The following is a 21,949-nucleotide window of genomic DNA, read 5'->3' as shown; positions in this document are numbered from 1 at the left end:
CTGTTTGAAGTTTTTCAGATAAAACCTTTTGCAGTCTTGTTAAAGTCCCACTTCAATCTTCTTTTATCTATTCTTAAAGTATTCCCAGTGGTCTTTTAGTTATTATGCTGCTTTTAGTCAAAATAAAAAAAAAACCTGTGTTGTTTCTTGGGAAATGGTTTCTGCAGAGCAGCAGGAGTTCTTTAGAAATTCACCTGAGTTGTGGGCAGAACCGTTTGAGCAAAGTAAGCCAGTGCTGATCTCCCATTAACCCTTTGTTTACACTTTCTCCCACTAGCTTACAACTCTAAGCTAACAGTGGTGCAAAAAATGTCAACCAATATTAGAGTTATCCAGGCACACAGTTTTGAGTAAGGTGCCACTAAAGACGAGGAAAACGAAGACGTTAATGGATCCATTTATCTGCAAGATCATGTGTTGCAATGGAGCAGTCAGGGAGGCTGTGGTCTGATTGTAGTTTGTAACAACTGCAAGCCTTTTTAAACCGCGCTTTTTTGTCTGCTCTTGATAATACACAATTTGAATGAAGCCATACTCAAACATTTAATTTTTAAGTTTAATTTGGATTTCTATTGTGAGAAAAATGCTGCAAGAATGTTAAAAACACACTTTTTTTCATTGAGGTGGGTCTTTAAAATCAGAATTCCTGATGTTGGCATGTCATGATCCAGTCCTGCCGTGATGGACGGTAATGTGCACTAAAGCCATCGTTTTAAGATTTCAGATTTAGGACAGAGGAGAATTGTTTCGTCAAACCATCGTCTATGCATCTGTTAACTGTTAGCAGCTTTAACTGTTGACCTTGTTATGTCCCAGTGATCACTTACTACAGCACAATTTCTTTTACCTGCAGAAAAACTGCAGCTTGAGCATCCCGACAGATTCTGAAAGCAGACACGCTCTGCCTTTGATGCAGCTGCAGACGTGTTTGATCTCTTATCAGATTTGTGGAAAGAACTGAATGTCTAGAGGGGAAAAAAAAAATCTTTGCTGCTTTTAGGCTTAGCATAAAGTGGGCAACGAATTCCACGGATGTGGAAGTGAAGCACAAAGAACCTCCTCTCTGTCCTCCCGTGAACAGATGTTGACTCTCTGTTTTCTTCAGCATCGATGCTGAGAACGGCAAACGCTGAGCGAGCTTTTCGCATTCCTAGAGTGCTTCTCAAAAAACAGGAAGTGCTTGATGAGAAGGTGAGGCGCTGCTGATTGCACATTTTAAATCCGAGCAGGAGAACACAGGAAAAACAGGCTAAAGCCCGTTTTTCCTGTGTTCTCCTGCTCGGATTTAAAATGTGTGCACAGGAGAAAGGGGCTGCACTGAAGGAAAAAGAAAGAAAGGAGGTATGAAGTCAGTGGGGTCAGCTGGTGCTGCAGCTCGCAGCTATACGAGCTGAAATCTGAGACTTGCACAACCACAGAGTGAGGCGGAGGGAGGGGGCAGAGTGAGGAAGAATGTCCAGCCAGGAGAAAGAGGGCAAACTGCAGGCTTTCAGAGGACACAAGGCTGCGAGATGCAGCTGGAGCTGAACATGTGAGGGCAGAGCCCGGAGTGAAGGAGATGTGTCGGGATAAAGGCACGCTCCCTTCAGACTGACATTGGATGCCGGCTTTAGCTCCGTGTTTCAGACAAACACAGCCAGCAGCGCTGACACCGACCACGCTCCCCAGGACAAAGAACATCACTGAAATCCAAACAGAGAAGAAAGTGAAGGTTTTTTTTCTGCCTTTCGTCTCTGGGAACTGAGCTGAGTACAGGGTTTTGTTTTTTTTGTTTTGAGGATCTGGCTCTTTTTTTTTTTTTGCAAACTCGCTCTTTTTGGACGCAGACTTGGAGCAGCTTTGTATACCTGCTAACCGCTGCCCTGTGGAATGTCAAATAGTTCCTGAGCGGAGAAACTCTGGATAATTACCCAGTGTTAGTGAAGCTCTAATGACTCGACTAAACTGCCTCACGTTTCCTGTGCAGACTGGCGAGTCGGTTAACCCTTTGGGGTTCCTACTGTGCGGGTTTTAGAGCTGCTGGTTCTGCAGCGGAGTCTGAAAACATCCCAGATTCTTGACTTCTTCCCGCTGTTAAGGATCTGCTGGTGTTTGTTTGGACACAGCCCTCGCTCTCGATCTGCTGCATACTCCAGCCGCTCAGGAGCTTATACTTCCCAAAGGGAGGGAGGGGAAATATGATCCAGTATTTGGAGGAATGTGTAGAGCTCCAGCAGCAGTGTGTGGTTTCCATGGAAAAGGCCGGAGCAGCGTGGCACAGAGGGGCTGCATAAATGCTTTACCTCTATGTCTGTGGTCCCAGTGAAATCCAAGCAGGCAAGTGTAGCTCCACAAGCTCCACCCTGGAACTCCCTGTTCAGGCTGCTCTCATGCATAGCAACAAGGAATGTGCACGACAGTAAAGGTGAAGCACGTTTACCCTCATCAGCGCCGTGTGTTTCCTCCGTCTCCAGTTAGCTCGAGGTGGCTTGAATTGACACTTTGTGTGCAGGGAGCCATGTTGGCACAACTATGCTATGTGTGACGTGGGCGAGCACAGAAGACGCTTTTAGCAGGCTCAACGTGTACATTATGTTACACTGTATTCACACGGACAACAGAGAACAGCACGTTTGTGTGGAATCACCACCTTTCCTGATGGTCCTCCATCTCTCCTGTGTCTGATTTTAGTTTTGTCATTCAGTATATTTAATTTCTTGTTTCAGAAGAGAAAAAGGAATAACGGAAAAGTTGTCTTCACAGATAGCACATTTTGAAACTTAAATCTGGTCTAATTGTGTCTTCTTTGTGGTTATTTGTAAATAATCTCACGTTTTGTGTGTTCTGTGTTGTTTTGTGTGTGACTTTGAAACCATAGAAATCAAACCTGTGTGTATGACATTTTAGTTCATTCATGATGCAAATGATAAACGGAGACTCAGTTGAAGCACAAGAGGGCTATTGTAGTTTTTTTGTGAATCAAATGATTCATCAAATACAAATGTCTGCAGAAAATTATTATTTTTTTTTATGCAATTCTGCTTGGTCACTTTAATAACACCAAAGTAAAATAAATTAACTTAGAATAAATGTCAATATTTGAGAAAACACGAGTAAAACGTTACAAAATTGGTTATGAAATGAAAATAAGAGATTTCTTGATACTTTGCTCTTCCTTTTAAATGGGACTTTTTCTTTTGTGAGGATTGTTGATCCTCCAGTGTGTTCATGCAGGCAGAAGCTGTTGATAAAATAGACTCTTTGTTTGTTTTTGTTAAAAACAGCTGTAGAACAAAGACTGTAAGATGTTTATGGTTCCTCATTGTTGAGGTGGTCATCTTCACTCTAAAGCAGGAATAGGCAACTCCAGGCCTCGAGGGCCGTATCCCTGCGTGTTTTCCAACATCCCCTCCTCTGGCATGTTCTGATTGGCTTGAGACACCTGAACCAGGTAACCAGTCATGAGTAGAGCTTGGATATCTGGGAATCATGATGACACTGCGGCCCTCGAGGCCTGGAGTTGCCTGTCCCTGGTCTAAACCTTCTATGGCTTTGATTATTCAGCTTTTCACGTCTTAATTCTGTGTTCTACAGTTATTTGTTCCGGCTTTGTTTGTAAACAAACTTTAAGACTTTTTTTATGTAAAGCATTTCTGATTATTGATTTTAAAAATTGTCTGCCTGAGTTCTGTTTTCCACACAAACTGAAACATTTTGGATCATTATAAGTCATTTCGGAGCTACTATGATGCAAATGTATCCAGGAATAATTTGCTTAATGTAGTTTCTGTCCGGCTGAAGTCAAACAGGCTGCACTCATCAACATTAAGTCCAGGAATGGACCAAACTGGATGAAATATGAATGAGTAGTTCTGCAACAAACCGTCCACACAGCAGAAATCGAAAGTATGAAAGTGAGCAGGCTTTCAAAGGTCTGTGTCCTGCCCATTAAATGCCGTCTTGGCGCCATCCGGCCCTCACGTCTGCATTTTCTACATCACAAAAATTCAAGCCCACTTGCATGTCTGACTGGAGAAGAAAGCAGAACTGTTAGAACCGTCAGGTTCTCATATGTGTTTTGTTTGTTTTTCTCTTTCAGAGGTCCAAACATTTCAAGAGCAGACAAAAGCCTTATTTGGAAATCTTATGGACGAAGGTCAGTCTGTCCGTCTGTCAGCACCTGTTTCTGAGTCGATGTTTGAGATTTGTGGTATGATTAATGATGAACAGCATCAGGAATGATAGCAGTTTGTACGTTTTCACATTTCTGCTGTGGGATCAGACCCAGGTCTGCAAACCTTTCTGTCAGGCCGATGAGCCGCCGTCCTGCTGCAGGAACCGCCCCCACCGTCTTTATCTGGCAGCTCCTCGTCAGCTGGCACCGCCTGTGCCAACTGAACAAGTGATGCTATGTTTATCCATCACTGTTCAGCTCCTCGCTGCCAACACGCCCTGACAGCAGGACTTACCACCGAGATCCTTCCCCGAAACGGGTCTCTGCATTAACCCTCCAAAGCTGAACCACCGAGCCCCTCCCCAGAATTCTGATGCTCGACAACAGGAGCTCAACTCTACCAGTTCTTTTCTCTCAGTTCTGATTTTTCAGCAGTTTTAGTTTCAGTTTGTGACCTCATCGCCGCGCTGAAACATTCCTGTCACACAAACGCTTTCTGTGCGACTAAAATAAGAACTTCTGGAGTAAACTTCTCCAGAGTGTTTGTCATTCACATGTTGGAGGCTCCGGCTCAGGTTTCACTTCTGTACGCCGTCTGTAAACACCCCCCCCAACACACGCATGTCTGAGCTCTGTGTCCTAAGATAAATCAGCCCTGCTGCTCCTGCTAGCATGCTAATAATAGCTGATTGGCTAACGTCATGTTCAAGGATTTACACTCTTATTTAGCTAAAAAATGTTTGTTTTGTTTTTTCCTCAACCGTATAACCCACGGTGACATCAGTGAAAACAGAAGTGTGTTCTATGGTCCACCTGGTCACTCGTGTATCCCACATGATTGATTGATCTTTATAAGGAAAAATTAGTTCTTTTGGATTAAGTAAATGTCTCTCTCCTTACTACACATCCTGGTTGTTGTGTTTAAATAGCCTCAAACTTTATTAACAATTACAGAGCTGGAATTTATGTACAGTGTACCATCGATTTTTAAAACTCGTCTCGAGCAAAAATCTAAATAATCATTCCTAGAGTTAATATATTTACCTTTAAGACCAGGAAAACCCCAAGTCAGTAAGCGTCCCTTCATCATTCTGTCTGCAGCGTTGTTTCCTCACAGCAGCATCCTCTCATCTCTGCCATGTTTGTTTCATCTGAGTCAACATCTCCTGCATAGAATACTGCTGTTACCAAGGCAACAGACACAACATCGCTGCTCAACTTTCAGCACATTTTCATGTCAAATAATGAAAACTTATAAATAAAAGAGCATCGGGCTAAAACACTGATGTAAATTGAGGTAATTAGTTAGAACAGAACAAACTAAAAGTTGAACTAAATGGATTTTTATTCACATCTTCATCTGTGAATTCGACTGATACCAACATTGCAACTCTTTCAGTTTTATAAACACTCTTGAAGCGTTCAGAACCATTCTGATAAAGATTCTGGTTGGAGCTGCTCTGCTGCTCATCCTCATTGAATATTCAGATGTGTTTCAGAGCGTCGGAGATCTTCACTCATCAGACCGTCCTCTGATGTCAGCTTTGTTCTTGTGTTCATCAGAAATGAGTCGCCAGACCGCCACCGCGCTGCCCACAGGAACATCCAAGTGCCCCCCCTCTCAGCGCGTGCCCACCCTGTCAGGCACCACAGCCTCCAACAGTGACCTGGCCAGCCTGTTTGAGTGTCCCGTCTGCTTCGATTATGTCCTGCCCCCCATCCTGCAGTGTCAGTCTGGACACCTGGTATGTATGGGAGAGGCTGAAGACAGACTTCCAGGAGTTCACACTAACGGGAGATGCTCTTTTCCAGGTGTGCTCCAACTGCCGACCCAAACTCACCTGCTGCCCCACCTGCAGAGGCCCGCTGGGTTCCATCAGGAACCTGGCCATGGAGAAGGTGGCCAACTCCGTCCTCTTTCCCTGCAAGTACGCCTCGTCGGGCTGCGAAGTCACGCTTCCCCACACCGAGAAGACCGAGCACGAGGAGCTGTGCGAGTTCCGGCCGTACTCCTGCCCGTGTCCCGGCGCCTCCTGCAAGTGGCAGGGCTCCCTGGACGCCGTGATGCCTCACCTGATGCATCAGCACAAGTCCATCACCACCCTGCAGGTGAGGCGCTTTGATGCCTTTGATGTTTGGGTTTTGTATGATGAAAGCTTCAGCTGCTGATGCCAAACAACAAAAGCTTCATTCAGATAGAAGCTTTTACATTTTCATTGAACCTTTAAGATTAAAACTGCATCTTGAGTTTTTTTTTTTTTAATTCAAATTGTAACTGATCAGCAGCAGATGAAAACACATGGTTTGAAAAAGGTTTGTACCGGAACGACCACCACGGGCGGGCCGAAGTCTTCCTTCTCCGCTACAATTCTAAGCCCTCCACTCGTAGACAAATGGATCTATTGTCGTCGTTTTCCTCGTCTAGCTGTCGCCTGGCTCTAAACTAACGGCTGGATAGCTCTGATACTGCGCGCTGCTTTTTTGTGTTTTGTTGTTTGCTATGCTAATGCTAGCTTGGGGTTGTAAGCTAACGGAAGAGCGTGTAAGCAAAGGAATGCTGGGATATCTACTTAAGGTTACTTAAGCCCCACGTACAACACAGAGGCAAATTTCAAATGAACTTCTGCGCTGCAGAAACTATGTCTTAAAAAACAACACAGGCTTTTGGCTAAAAACCGCATAATCTTAATAAAAGTCTACAAGGAACAATTTTACAACAGATAAATCTAGTTGGAGTGGGATTTTAAAGGGTTAACTGAAAGGAGTAAAACCACGAGCATCAGTTTGTTTGATCTTCTGATTAATATGAGTTTTAGAAGTTCTGTTGATGACAGGAGGTGAGCTGCTGGTCTTCAGGAGAGCGTCTGTAGTTGGTTTTGACCGTGTACTGTGTTTGCTCAGGGGGAGGACATCGTGTTCCTGGCGACAGACATCAACCTGCCCGGCGCCGTGGACTGGGTCATGATGCAGTCCTGCTTCGGCTTCCACTTCATGCTGGTCCTGGAGAAGCAGGAAAAGTACGACGGACACCAGCAGTTTTTCGCCATCGTCCAGCTCATCGGGACCCGGAAGCAGGCCGAGAACTTTGCATACCGGCTGGAGCTGAATGGGCACCGGCGCCGGCTGACCTGGGAGGCCACGCCGCGCTCCATCCACGAGGGCATCGCCACGGCCATCATGAACAGCGACTGCCTGGTGTTCGACACGTCGATCGCACAGCTGTTCGCGGAGAACGGGAACCTGGGCATTAATGTCACCATCTCCATGTGCTAAGAACTCTGGGCGGGCCGAACTCCTCCAATGGTTGAGGCATTCTTTTGAAGCAGGTCAGAGGGGTCGTGACCTCAGTGCCCCCCCGTCTCTGTCTCCCCGTTAACCGGACTGTCGGTTCAGCCATCTGTGGAGGAACAGGGATGTCTGTCCGCCGTTTGGTTTTAGTGTCTCTTTCTGTTCTCGGCGCCCCTTCAGTCCTGTTCAGGCACTACAGTTCTGGAAGGCTGGGAGCAGCTCAACGCTCCGGACGGGGATCCCCGCTCTGTGCTGAGCTAGCCAACCAGCTAGTTTTTGTTTGTTTTCGACGGAGGACTGTGGCTGCTATCGACCCGCTCAAACTGGAACTGAGTTTATCACAGAAAACCTCGTTTGTCTTCACCTGTAACTGACACGACCTCCGGCAGGCGGGGGCCGCAACCTGCCGACGACTGTAGCATCCCACCACAGTCACAGTTTACCAGCGCTGGTCCGGTTTCTTCTGTTCCGTTCCAGCCTAGAAAAACGCATCAGACGCTCGTTAAATGCTTGATAGTTGTCAGACTGAACGGACTGAAGCCCTGGATGTACTGTTTTTGTTCTCCCAGCAGCATTTGTCTGACACAAACACGGCTGTGCGTCGTCACCGGTGTGATCGTGACCCACAGAGAAGAAATCCCACATTTCACCCGTCTCTCTCCTGTGCTCTTATTTTGTTAGTCCGTTTATTTTAGACGTTTTAGTTTTTGGATGAAAGGCTCTGTGTGTTTGTGTGTCGTGTGCATGTCCGTACACCTTTTCTTTCTCCTCCCTCCGCTCATCTCTGCGTCACCCAGCCTGGAACACACCCCTTTCTACAGGTAAAAATGTTACTATTATTACTAAATAGAGATTATCATGATTTTCATTTTTTGTATTGAATTTTAAAAGAAAAAATTAAAAGGCAGTTGTTAAACGTGTGGCTAAACTTCAGTGTTTGTAGTTAAACAGAAAAAAAAGAGACTAGAGTTCTCGTTCTGAAGGTTTTTGTTTTTCTCCAGTGTTGGGTTGTTTTCCTCCGTCTGTCCTCTCTGTGTGGAAAGTTTTTTTTTTTCTCTGTGAGGAGGTAGTGGTTGTGGAGGTGGTGCTCCTTGCCTCTCCGCCTGCAGTCTCAGTAACTTTGCTGCTCTCCCTCAAGCTCTAAGACTTCTTTCTGTTTTCATTTGTCATTAAATAAATCTATCTTTTTCATAGCTGCTCTCTTTTCTTTCCTGTGTTCAGCATCAGCAATCTCGCTTTTTTCAGGGGGTGGAAAGTTTGGACTCATCCTGCAGTGACTTTGACAGGCAACCATTGGAAGGAGCTGAAGGGAACCTCCATGAAGCAGGAAACTTTTAACTACTAAAAACTAAAGTGCCGGAATATCCAGTGCCCTAAATTTTAAAATTACTTTAAATACCATGTTCACTTTTTTTTTTAGACGGCAAATATAAAGTAGAAAAAATGTAATGTGCAAAAGCCATTCAAACGCAGTGCATTGTGGTCCATATTTACCAATCTAGTGAGCATCAAGGCATCAGTTTTTTGAAGACTTCTGGAAAGTCCCATGGCCCTGGGTTTTGGAATTGTGGATTCTGACAAAATGGCAAACCCCCGATAGCACACGAACGCCTCGTTTCTACCTAGAGCTCCGTTTTAGATTTGGTCCAAGCGGTTCAGGTGAGCGTTTCCACTCAAAATTGGACTGTTACGGCGCATGCTGTGAAGTTAGCATCGACTATTGAGGTCATCCAGCAGCTTTTTTATTTTTTGCTTTTGGTGCTTCGTACAAACAAAACATTAAATGTTTTTTGAGAGAAGACTGCGGGCAGTGAGGAGGAATAAGCTGCTCTCTTTTGCCATAACGACTTTCTTCCAATCAACGGGTTTCAACAGAAGCTCCGCCCAAGCTGGTCTATTTTATTTTTCTACCAACCCTTACTTTTTAATATGTTTGTACAGTTATCTTTTTACAGGTTGTACAAAGATTTAGACAGACAGAAATGTTGTTTGTCACTTTAAACACTTTTTTTCCCCATTAACTTCAGCAGTAAACAACAACCTAAACATCACTGGTGTTTTGGATAATTTCACAACAAATCCTGAAAAGTTTTTCCATCCTGGGGCTATTCTTCTTTGTTTTTCCTTTTTCTAAGAATTCTATTTATAGAAAATCTCTTTTATATGAAGCTATTTAATTTATAAAGCAAACTACGACATAAAGTAGTGAGGAAAGACTGCACTAGTGAGAAACTGTAAGGGTGTAACGCCTGCAATTAAGTGGTTTAAAAAATGCATTTATTGCAGATTTATGAATCTAGAACTTTAACTTTTGTTTAAACTGCTAAAATATCTAACATCCAACATTCAAACTAATAATAAAACTATAAAGTGTTTGGTTGAAGCAGAAATGATCAACATTCAAACATCAAGGTGAACTCATCTTTGGCGCCCTCCTGTGGCAGGGAAGGGACAGTGCATATCAAATTAAATATCCAGTGTAGAGAGTACAGTAATGTGGTTCTCCAGCTCCCTCTGGTGGCAACATCAGGTGTTTCAAGAATGGAATTTTTCTCATGAAAAAAAACAAAAAAAAAGTTTTGCTAAACATCCAATACCAAAGCAGTCATTTTCTCCACAGCTTTTATTCTTGATTTTACCTCTGGATGAAAAAAAGAAGAAAAAAGTGGTCACCGTTTTTTTTTTTTTTGGTTCTGTCACCACAAGGCTGAGACGAAATGCAATCATGGGGAGCAGAACCTGCATTTCTCACAATTTTTTAAAACAAACGAGGTAAGTAACCGTTCATCTGTAACTGTAGCATGATGAAGACTGATACTGTACAGAAGAAAATTTGAGTCATTGAAACGGTTAGACCAGGAAGCACAAAACTAATATCTTTTAGAAAGTTTGAGAAAAAAAGGGAAAATTTGATCTGACGTACCTAATTTTAGGAGAGGAGCATCAGAGGAGAAAAGACACAAGCAGAGCCAACAACACTCACAGATTGCCATCACAATCTCTATAACCTGGTGTTCATCATGTCCTGGTAGCCAATGGGCTTAAAGCCCCATCCTCACATAAAGTTAGGCACAAGGAGTGAAATCCTCCACCAGTGCTGAACCTGAAATCCTGAAAGAGCCACAACCGAGGTGAAGTTAGTTGGATATTGGATGTTCGACAGACATTCACTCTAAAAAAAATAAATTAACTAAAAACTACCGGAGTCAGCAACTTAGATTCACTTTTGATGCAATTTCTATTTTTTTTCTATTTTTAGTATTTTTCGTGTTTTTTTTTTTAAATTGCTTTTAAATTTTTGTACCTAATTTTTCCAAATCACTCTAGAAAAATAAAATGAACTAAAACTATCAGGGTCAGCAACTTAGATTCACCTTTGGCGCAATTTCTATTTGTAGTCAAATTTTTACTGTAAATTTCGATTTTTTTTCATTAGCTTTTAAGTTTTTATACCTAATTGGTCAAAGTCACTCTAGAAAAATAAAATTAAATTGAAACTATCAGGGTCAGCAACTTAGATTCACTTTTAATGCAATTTCTATTTTTAGTCAATTTTTTACTGTAAATTATGCCGTTTTTTAATTAGCTTCTAAGTTTTTATACTTAATCAGTCCAAATCACTCTAGAATAATATAATTAATTAACAACTATCGGGGTAAGAAACTTAGATTCACTTCTGATGCAATTTCTATTTGTAGTCAATTTTTTACCGTACATTTTTAAAAAAAAAATTTTTATAGCTTTTAAATTTTTATACCTAATTGTTCCAAATCACTCTAAAAAATTTAAATAACTAGATGTATAGCATTACCTGCGATAATGCTAGTGTGAATGCTGGAAGCTGAATTTGCCTGCTGATGATGATGAAATTGATAGCTGAAATCACGGAAGTTAACAGCTGAAAACTCTGAAGCTGATAGCCAGCTAAAATATAAGCTAAATGCAAAATTAGTCTAAAAAACGCAAAAAGGCTAAGGTTATCCAAAACAGCGAGCATGTAGCTGAAAAATTAGCTAGACTTCAAAATATCCTGAAAAATGATACAAACGATTATCTTAAAAGTCAACTAATCACTGATTATTTTTATTCAATACATTCAATAAGAGTCATTTAGTCTTAAGTTATTGTAGTCTTTATATACACATTAAAAACACACCACAACAGTAAAATGATTATGTAAAACGTAGTTTTTCTCTAGTGTTAAACCAAATTGTTAATATATGATCACATGATGGTTTGATTACAATATGATGAATATTTCTTTTTACTTCTTAGTTAAGTTAATCATGTCAACGTCTTAAAGCTGGAGCTAATATTTAAGTGAATCCTCTAAACACAGTCACAGTGAAGCAGAATGAACTAATATCAGTCAGAATGTGATGAGCATCAGGTCTGAAGAGGTTAAAGACTGATGCTGCCTCCTCTTCTGCTGACAATCCAAACTAAATACTGTCATGTTCTTTCAAAGATAAACTCATTTTCTTAAAAGATTTGGTTTGAAGATATTCACATGGATTTTGAGCATAAACAAGATTAAATATATTCAGTGTGTTTAGCACAACATGCACAAATATTTTTGAGTGAAATCTATTTTCTTTTCCTTACAATTACAGTTTGGATTAATGGTGACGTCATTTGGTTTTGGACTGCAGTAAAGATAGCTTTAGGTTGGATATTCGACAGACATTCACTCTGTTCATATTTAGGGACCGTCAACCAATGACAGACAGTTTCTTTAATAGCTCTTAAATTATTGGACCAAATCAAACCAAAACCCTTTAGAATAGTAGAACAGATTAATAACTATCTATAACAGCAGTTCACATTGGCTTTTGATGCTTTTTCTAATTTTAGTCAATTTTCTAGTGTAAATTTTCACGTTTTTCTTCAATAGCTTTTAGATTTTTTGACCAAATTGCTTCAAATCACTTTAGAATAGTAGAACGGATTAATAACTATCTATAACAGCAGTTCACATTGGCTTTTGATGCTTTTTCTAATTTTAGTCAATTTTTTGTGTAAATTTTCAGGTTTTTCTTCAATAGCTTTTAGATTTTTAGACAGAATCGCTCCCAATCACTTTAGAATAGTAGAACAGATTGGTCAAATGACATAAAGGCTTTGAAGAAAAAATTAGAAACTTTATACCAAAAAAATGGCAACACACAAGGGGAAGTAGGTGACTGCAAAATGAGCCCTTTAGTGCTATTCCTACACATGCTCACCATTCAAGTGATTAGAAGGTTCACTCTAATACCTTAAATAATGCTGTTCTTTGTGTTTCAGCAAAACTTTGTTACTTTGTTACATTTTTGGAAACACGTCAAATCATATATTCAATATGAATATAAAGTACTTCACACACACAATATTTATATGTGCAACAACAAAACTTTTGCGGATTATCCGTGATCCGTTACATCCCTTCTAAGCAACAAATGAGACTTCCTGATGAACAGCTGATCCTGGGAAAAGTCTCGACTGATAAAATCCTGTCTGGCTGGACCCATCACACGTTTTGACAGCTTTCTCACATCAAGAGATGAGAAAACACATGATTGATCATCTTTAGGAACATTTAAATTCAAGCAAAAACCTTTTCTTTTTTTTAAACTACAAACTTTTATGCGTTTTTCCATGACTACACTTGTCCATCTTTCAGTTTAATCGTAAAATTTAGGTCTTTAAAATAGCTTTGCAATGCTCGACTTTGTTGTGCGTTTGTGAAGTTTGAAAATACACAACTTCTGCTACAATTGTGAAAAAAAAATGGGCTCGGTTTAACAGAAAAAGCACTAAAGCCTGAACACATAACATCTGTCATTTATTGCTCTCTTTAAAGATGCAGGTGAGTCAGGTGTAAAAATTAGTTGCTAAGGAAATTACAAAATGTTTATTAGCTCAGACTAAATCACAACAAACATTAATCAGCCTCAGCTAGAAATAACATTGTATGGTTGCTGTGGACCTGTGACTCCTAAACAGAATCAGACACGCCTGCAAAAACCAACACCTTGGTTAAACTTCACTAAGGACGTGGTTTCTGAAGTGGTCCTGCTACTCATGTGAACTTGAATCCTTTTTGCTCTTCTACCTGCTTCTAAGTTCAGGTAAACTGCAGTCACACTGAGAATGAGAGCTGGCTTCTGTCAAAAAGTGCACTAATACTATCAGCAGTTCGTTTTCAGACTTTCTGTCAGCTGAGTTTTCTGAATTTTAGTTGATTTTTTCAACATTAAAGCAATTAGTTTCATCAGATTACAGTGACTCTGCTATAGTTTGCTGCTGACGTGGGGGTGAGCCTGAGCACCAGGAAACCCTCCATCGAACGAGGCGTTCAGCACCTCGTCCAGGTTTCCAGCGGTGACAAAGTCCAGCTGAGCTCGGACGTTAGCCGGAAGCTCCTCCAGGTCCTTCTCGTTGCGCTTCGGGAGGATGACCCGCTTTACTCCGGCCCTATGAGCTGCCAGGACTTTGTCCTTGATCCCGCCCACCTGCAGAGAACAGCCGGTTCCAGTCGGTTCAGCCTGTGGATTTGAAGCTTTGTGGAGAGGCAGGACTCACCGGCAGCACCAGCCCCCTCAGAGTGATCTCCCCCGTCATAGCAATGTCCGACCGGACCAATCGGCCGCTGAACAGCGAGGCCAGACAGGTTACTATGGTAACACCAGCAGAGGGGCCGTCCTTGGTGACGGCGCCAGCGGGGAAGTGGAGGTGGATGTCTGTTCCCTCGAGAGGATCTGGAGCTCCGACCACTTTAACAAAACTACAGTTAGTGTCCTGGTGAATCAATATGGAGTTCCTCAGGGTTCTAGACTTAGACCCGTTTTATTTTCTCAATACAAATACTTTTTTTCCTCAATAAATTCTTACTTTAAGCAAATGTATCCCATATAGATATTTTTATTCGTGCTGATCATTTTATACAATCTACAATACAAAACAACAATTCTCTGCTGGCCTCAAGGCCGAGGGCGCTCGTGAGCCCAGAAAATGTGTCACCGCAGCTAAAGAATAATAGAGTAATAAATCAAATGCAGCCGTCCGGTTATTAATACTTTTAGCATAATTTTCTAAATGGAGGATCACGTGTCTAAACTCGTCACTGGCTGTGATCTTCATTCAGACAGAGAGACTTTAAAACTGAAGAAAGAAAAGGAAGACTTCTACAAACAGGTTATGGATATGTTCCTTCAGATGAGCTGCACACAGACGTCATTTATAAGTAAAAGTGAGTCAATAATAACAATTTGTGATTTTTTTTTAATCTATTTTGCACTTTGTAAACAAAAGAAACAAGTTGAAATGAAATATTAAACAGCACACTTTAACTGTTGTCAATCAAACAGTGAATAAGCACCTCTGAAGGGTTTATTTGTCTGTAAATCTGACTGATGACATCAGTGCCTCAGCAGCCGTAAAACCTCACCGCACGTCACTGCATCTGAGAATATCATTTCTCAAAAATCCTACTAAATTTTGACCCCTAAAGTTGTGCTAAAAACATAAGCAAACAACACAGTTCAATATGACCCACCTATACATAAAAATGATCGCTTGCAACCTGTATCCATGGTAACAGTTTGCTTTTAGCATCTATTGCTCTTCAAAAACTTTACTTTTGGTTGTTGTTAGACAAATCTTACCCAGTTGTGTCAGTATAAGACTAAACATTACTGAGTATAAAACCTCAACAGGAAAAAAAGAAAAAAAAAAACAAACTTGGCAACACAAAAAAGCCCTAAAGTGTTTGTGAAAATGTTACTCGTGGATTTAATACGTTTGAATCTGTCCAGCTGTTTTTCCTTTGGTGAGGTTGTAAACTTAAAAATACATTTAAATTAATGATTTGCACTTCATCGTACTGAAGGAAGCTGAAAACATCCCTGAGTCGGATAATCTATGTTTAAGGTAAGAACTGTAAAACTTACATGAAGAAAGATGCGGACATGGCAACAAATACCGATCAGCTCTAAACTAAACTCAAAATTGTCACGGATCTTCATCTTCACTGTAGCTTTTGTAGAAGTGGATTTAAAGGTGGACTTACTGTTGGTGAGCTGGTAGGTCTTAGCGTTCGCTCGGAGCCAGCTGATGGCCAGATGGGCCGACTCTTTCATTACGTCTCCCAGCTGACCCGTCAGAGTCAGCTGACCTTCTCCTTCCATCCGACTGGCCTCCACGAACATGATTTCCCCGCCGAGCGGCGTCCAGGCCAAACCCAGCGCCACGCCGGGCAGGGTGAGCCGCTCCGACACCTACAAGGAAACGTCTGTGAAGCTCCAGCTGATTTTAGAAAATGCTTCTTAAAATGTCTCTACATATAAAACAACTTTAAGACCTCAAAGATCTGCTACATTTCTTCTCAAGTTTCAACTTTATGATGAGCAGCTGTGAGATCTCTCACCCTGCGGCTGTTCTCAGACGCTCCACAGGATTTCACAATAAAAGTCAGGATTGAGGTCCATCCAGCAGCTCTTCCAGTAGTTGCTGGATGATTTAGAGCTCGTCTGAGTCTTTCTGCTGCTTACCTCCAACTCAAAAAGAGGAGGTCCGAGGATGTCCTTCAGGGCCATCTGATCGATCACTATAGGCATCTCTGGTGGAGCGGCTTTATCTGGAAACATCAAAACATCAATCAGTGCAAAAAGTCCAAAAACAAACACAATTTAGCTCAATCCTGCAGCGTTTTTGTTGAATTTCACTGTTGTTTAGCATCTGAATATGATCAAATAAAACATATAAAAAGATGTGTATAAACCATTTCCTTTGTTTAACCTTCTGCTTTAGTGAGCAATTTTATTTTTGGTTATTTTTGCCAAAAAAAAACCCTACATCTGCTGCAGCTTTTTAAAATATTTACGGGCACAGCTGTAATATTTTGCGGGCTGTAATGAACTTCAATAAGCATTTAATACGAACCTTAAGGAAAGAGAACAGCTTCAACAGTTATACTAGATAAAAGAAAAAACAAAATAAATCCATAACATGAGTTGTGTGTTTCACTGTTGCTCACGCAAACTATTGTAAAACACTTTCTTTTGGCCGACTGTAAAACATTAAGCAGATTTCTGGTTAAAACATGCAGAAATATAGTTTCACAAGAGCGTAGAAAATTCACAGGAATTGATTTTATTTAGTTTAAAAAAGGAACATGTCCTTCCCAGAGTGTTTAAAGTCTACACTCACCTATAATCTTGTTTTTCTCCGGGCTTGACTTGTGTTTTTTTTTTTTTTTTGAGTTAATCCTGTTAAAAGGAGATGTTTCAAACAGGAATTTCACAAAGTGTTGAAAACTAGGATGTAAACAAAGTGGAGGGAAGTCTTAATTTGTGGCTGTTTTCCACTGAACTTTTACCCTCCTGGTCAGAAATGAACCTCAAGGCTGATTTAAGAGTTGAACAGTTTTATATTTTATGGTAAGAAAACCAAATCAGTCCCAAAATGCACAAACTCCAGGATTAGGGATGGTTAAACAAACCGCGTGTCAGAGAAAAACACATCACCAACTTTAAAGAAGCTTTTCTTTGTTTCGTTTCTGTCTTTCACAGCTTAGTGTTCATCTTTGGACTTCATCTGGTAAAGTTAACAGCTTTGTAGTGAAATTATTCAGGCCTGTTTGTTTCCTCAGAACAGAAAAACCTAAAGTTTTGGTATCGTTGTATAGTTGGAAATTAGAAAATGAGACAATTAAGAGTGTAGCCCGTGATGCACGACAGCATCACTCGTACAACAATTTACATTGACCTTAAGAGTATTTCACATTGTTCAACAGAGAGCTCATCGCCGGTCCGTCTCAGCACCCCTCGATGAGTTCCTGCGCCGTACAATTTTGAAAATGTGCCCGGACTGATGTCAACTTTTAGAGAATAATCGTCCAGTAACTATAAAATTTTAGCTCTTTCTTAAAATCTCTGGGACCACAGTACAGCGTGTTAACATGCGACTGCCGCCCCTCGATTACAGATGCTGCTGCGCGACCACCTGCAGAATTTGCGTGCATTTAGGTCGCTGCACTGTGGGATTATGGGACATGTCACCGTAGTCTTAAGGAAACTGTAAGACACACCTGCACTCCCTTTAAGGTGTAGATACACCTCACTCTCAAACCCGCAGCACCCATACAACTCCCCATTTGGATGTGTGTGTGACTAACAATTGAATAAAAGTCTTGTGTTGGAGTGATCAGAGCGCTGAGGTTCCAGGGATGTCTAGGAATGCAGACAATAAAAATAAAGTATAACATAAACCACATTTTAGGTGTGATTATCTACAGGTCTTCAAGTCTTTAATGGATTTATTTTTTAGGTTATTTTTAAACTTTAGTTGTTTCAGCAGGCCTCATATTATGTCTGTATTTTACCAAGTTTTGTATTGAAGTTACTGATGATTTCTTTTCTCTGCTCTGTTACACTGACAAGGGAAGCTCCTCCTAGAAAAATGGGAACAGAAGCGATCGAAGATCTATTTTATGAATTCTCAGGATTTCCTATTTGAATGCATTTTCATTATCTCCTCATAACCCTGCAGTTCTCATGAGTTGTGAAAGTGTCTATCCAGAAGGGTTTTGCTGCAAAGAGGTTCAGCATAACTGCGATTTAAAGCTCTGTTGCAACATCAGACAACATCTCCTGTCAGGTTTTCCTCGTGTCTATCAAAGCTTTGGCAGACAGAACATCAAACTATAAATATTTGGCTCACGGTGTCTGTGGACTTGGTGCCAAACATAACTTAGCACGTTCTGTAATCACAGATTGGCAGCTGACATCGGCATGTCTGGTATTACTGTTTGGAAATTAAAATGTTAGAAAAGCAAAAGGAAAATAATTGGTTTCTATAATTCAGGCAAAGATTTTCAAGGTTCTGAGTGGAAACTTTACCCGTCAGCGCCATTGAGTTTCAGGGTAAAAACAATTACTGTCCCGCGTGATGAAAATCTTTCATCTCTTTTTTGTTTTTTTGGTCTTTACATTACAAGTGTTAAGTGACAGCAGTGAGGAAAGATCTAATCAGTCAAACATGATTAAAAGGGAAAGGAAAACAAACGGAGATTTGAAACATTCAAAACCACATCTTTATCTGCAGACAACAGCGAGCTGCACCCCAAATAACTTTGCTTTAATAAAAACCTGAACTGAAGCGACGCTCCTTTTAGTTATGTCTGCTATGGGCTTGGATCAGGATCCGTCTCTCACCTTCTTGCTGTGGCGAAGTCTCCGAGGTGGAGGCGTCCGTCTCTGGGAGTCTGTGACCTTCAGCGACCTTCACAGCCACAGCTCGGCAGATCGCTCCGATCTTCCTCTCCAGAGAGCGAACTCCAGCCTCGCGGGTGTATCTACAGAGTCAGGGGTGACACTCCAGTCAAAGATAAATACAGTTTCAGTTTTCAGAGCCACAAAGTTAAGTCTGTTTTTATTTTCATAAAACTTTTAAAATCGATCTTGAAATTAGGAATGAATGTGGAACAATTGTTTTCAAATCAGGAATCATTCCCTTTTCTTCTTTGAAGAATTATGCTTCAAGCAGATCAGATGATAAGAAAACATGAAACAATTTGCTGTTTGATTAGTAAACCCATCATCTGAGAGCTGATAGAAACACTCCTAAACCTATAAGAGTGTTGAAAGGAAGTCGTAAAAAAGACGACCTGCTTTAACGCTTAAAAAAGCAAAGTGACAGATAAATCTGTAAAAAACAGAAGTATATTTTAACAGGATTATGTGTGAATTTCCTTTTAAACTGAATGACCTTGAGACCTGCACTCTCACAGATCTGTCTCACTAAATATAGAGAAGACGTAAAACAGTCGAGACAGACACAGTTATGATTAAATCAGGGTATATTGAAAAAAGAGCATCAACCAAAGGTAGTGATGCATCGCAAAGCGACAGGACAGAGCAGTGCTGCACTTTAGCACAAAGATCAATGCAAAGAAGACTCAAAATTACAAATAGTGAATGTAAAAAAAAAAAAAGTTAAATAACCTCTACTTTGAAAAACAACCTTCTTCCTTCCCCCTTAAGCCTGTCTTTTCTTATAATGTTTGCATTACATCAATTTTAAAATCACAACACTTTCCCCCTCTGTGTGTGTTTCAGCTTTCACAACTGCTGCCATGACTTCAGCTTTTATCTCAGTATATAGTGTTGGGTTGACCATGTCGGTGAGGAAGCGATGGGAGGGGATGTTGTATCTCGGCTCTGACGCATAGCGCATCGCTTGAAAGCTCATTCTCCTCCACAGAATACGATCTCAAGTTCTTTGCTTTAAAGCTCCGATTGACTTTGTTATTTGCTCAGCTTTTTCTGGCAACGATGGAAGTTTCTTTAGGGTCTCCAATATGTTTTTTTGACCGTAGTAAGTGTTCACAGCAGAACATGTTAAAGCCACGCTCACGCCAGTAGCACCTGAACGGTTTCAAGCCTCCTCCTCCTCTGAATGGAACCATATCATGTGATTTAGCTAATTTTTCGTGTTCCCTATGTATTTAATTTTGGTCTGACAGAGCTCACACACCCAATGACTTTCATCCAAAGTTAACTGAAGTTGACTTGACGCAGTCTGAAAGGTAAGCTCTTCAAAAAAGGTCTAAGTGAAACCCCCCCCCGTTTAGTTCTGCTTGTAACTTTTATTTTAAATTATATAAATTTTCTGATTATCAACTATTTAAAATTCATAAAAGGATTCAGAATTGTTTATGGATTGTAATCGATGCATTCAATATTCAATTTTTCCCTCCACCCCTACTATTTATAGTATTTTAAATTCTTTGCTCTATTGTTAGATATCTTAAAAATCAAATTAATAATAATTTTACAGGAAGTGTATATTTATTGATTTTATTACAGTTTCACTTTTGTTTTTTAGTGTTTTATTTCTTTTACAGTATTCTAGTGTTCACCAGAGCTGTGTTTGTCCTGGCTGTAGGATTTATGTTCTAAATAAATGCTTGATTGATAACAGATTTCTGGTGTTTATCATTTTTAAATATATTTAAGCTGGACTTTGAGAGGACTGGGGGCTTTCCAGGGAACTAGTGTGTGAGGGTTTGGGAATGCAGATGGGTTTATTTATTTTTTACCATCTAAATTAAAATTGTTCCACATCAACAAGAAAATCAATATAAATGCAAATTTTCAAGAACAAATTATTTTTTTGGTTACTTGTGAAAAAAATGCAAACATTTTTATCCGGTGAAAATACAATTATTTCTGGCCTAAATATGTGGAAAGTTCTTGCACTTGCTGAGATAATTATGGATATTTTATTTTCTCACCACAAAAATCAAAAAATCTAAACCAGAATCCAAAACACATTTGCACATATTTAACTCTTTAAACCACCAGAAATTTAAGTTTGATTCAAGACCTGATCTGGCTCATTTAGTCTAATCTTCTAATCTAACAGCTGATATAACTACACATTCTCGTCATATATGGACGTATGGTTTGGGCACCCTCCGTCACTTTTGGATGTTTTTGGTGTCCCAACTCATCGTTTTTTGACGTGCTGGCTGTTACCATTAAATCAGGGGTCCACAACCTTCGGGATGCGGTACCAGACGTGGAACTGGGTCAGGATACTGGTGAAGTCCACGTCCCGCGGACCGTTACCAGTTCGCAACTTTGAAGTTGGAGACCCCTGATTTAATGGGAACAGCCAATGTCAAAAAACGACGAGTTGGGGACACACAAACCGTTAAAAGAGTCCCGAACCAGACGTCCATGTATGTAGAGTTGGGAGTGAGGATGCGCTGGACAGAGCAGAGTTGTGTTTCAGTGAGAGCATCTTACTGCTGCTTCTGTCTAAACAACATGGGGTCATCTTTATTCCTTTTTCCATTATTATCTCAGAATTTAATATACAATATTATTATATGAGCTCAGAGTTCTCAGTTTAAGTGAATTACATATTTTGTTTTGAAACATGAGTTTTCTTTACAGAACACAGATGATCCAAATATAATGACACATGAGATGCATTTATCAGAACGGTGCCTTTGAGTATTGAATCAAGAAAGGCTTTGAATTGAAAACTAACTGTAATCAAATCTTGGCCGCAACAGTGTGAAGAACATACAGTTCCATAGCAATGGTGAGGACGCACGAGAGCGCGGAACATGTGGATTGGGTCTAATTAGGACGTTCCTGTCAAATATTGGAACTGATGGTGGGGTCTCCCATTGAAGTGATGCATCCAGGGGATTTTTCTAGGAAAGCACAAACTAAAACACTAAATTTCTGTCTTTTCCTACGTGACAGAAGATCAGAGAACCCCCATCCTCTTATACCTTCTGATTCATTTCAGATGAAGACTGGTTTACGTTAAAATAAACAACTACTGCAGTTGCATTTAGGATGTAAGCGGAATGATGAATGCTTCAGTTGTGGACAGTTTGCAGATGAGAAATGGGTTTAGAGGGAGAGAGTGAAGAGGAAAAGCACAGAATCCGAGCTAAAAACACAAAGCAGCTTTGGAGCAAAGGCTGGTGTGGAAAGGTTCAGGACT

At 40.6% G+C, this 21,949-nt stretch overlaps 2 protein-coding genes and 1 long non-coding RNA gene across 4 annotated transcripts in view; 2 read left to right on the top strand and 1 right to left on the bottom strand.

The window, feature by feature from the left end:
• siah1 (siah E3 ubiquitin protein ligase 1) overlaps positions 1–8,634 on the top strand; it is an 18,025-nt gene extending 9,391 nt beyond the window's left edge. The window contains exons 1-5 of one of the 2 annotated variants that reach the window (XM_024281391.2): positions 1,335–2,404; positions 4,079–4,135; positions 5,717–5,898; positions 5,966–6,262; positions 7,055–8,634. In XM_024281391.2, the coding sequence (XP_024137159.1) occupies positions 2,287–2,404; positions 4,079–4,135; positions 5,717–5,898; positions 5,966–6,262; positions 7,055–7,426 (1,026 nt within the window). In that variant the 5' untranslated portion in view covers positions 1,335–2,286 and the 3' untranslated portion in view covers positions 7,427–8,634. Of the gene's footprint in view, positions 1–1,334; positions 2,405–4,078; positions 4,136–5,716; positions 5,899–5,965; positions 6,263–7,054 lie in introns of those variants that run through there. The other variant, XM_024281392.2, reaches the window with a different exon arrangement.
• A 4,614-nt stretch (positions 8,635–13,248) lies between these two features.
• lonp2 (lon peptidase 2, peroxisomal) overlaps positions 13,249–21,949 on the bottom strand; it is a 32,419-nt gene continuing 23,718 nt past the window's right edge. The window contains exons 13-17 of the mRNA XM_024281393.2: positions 18,637–18,776; positions 15,973–16,058; positions 15,492–15,699; positions 14,006–14,196; positions 13,249–13,935 (exon numbers count right to left, since the gene is read on the bottom strand). Coding sequence (XP_024137161.1) covers positions 13,714–13,935; positions 14,006–14,196; positions 15,492–15,699; positions 15,973–16,058; positions 18,637–18,776 — 847 coding nt within the window. The 3' untranslated portion in view covers positions 13,249–13,713. The remainder of the gene's footprint in view (positions 13,936–14,005; positions 14,197–15,491; positions 15,700–15,972; positions 16,059–18,636; positions 18,777–21,949) is intronic.
• Positions 14,795–16,433, top strand: LOC118598878. The gene is made up of 2 exons (XR_004948091.1): positions 14,795–15,352; positions 15,459–16,433. It is a non-coding gene; the product is annotated as an uncharacterized LOC118598878 (long non-coding RNA).

The sequence above is a fragment of the Oryzias melastigma genome, linkage group LG6 (assembly GCF_002922805.2).
Source record: "Oryzias melastigma strain HK-1 linkage group LG6, ASM292280v2, whole genome shotgun sequence".
Taxonomy (NCBI): Eukaryota; Metazoa; Chordata; class Actinopteri; order Beloniformes; family Adrianichthyidae; genus Oryzias; species Oryzias melastigma.
The sequence above is the reverse complement of the archived record's forward strand: the minus strand, read 5'-3'. Positions and strand labels throughout refer to the sequence as shown.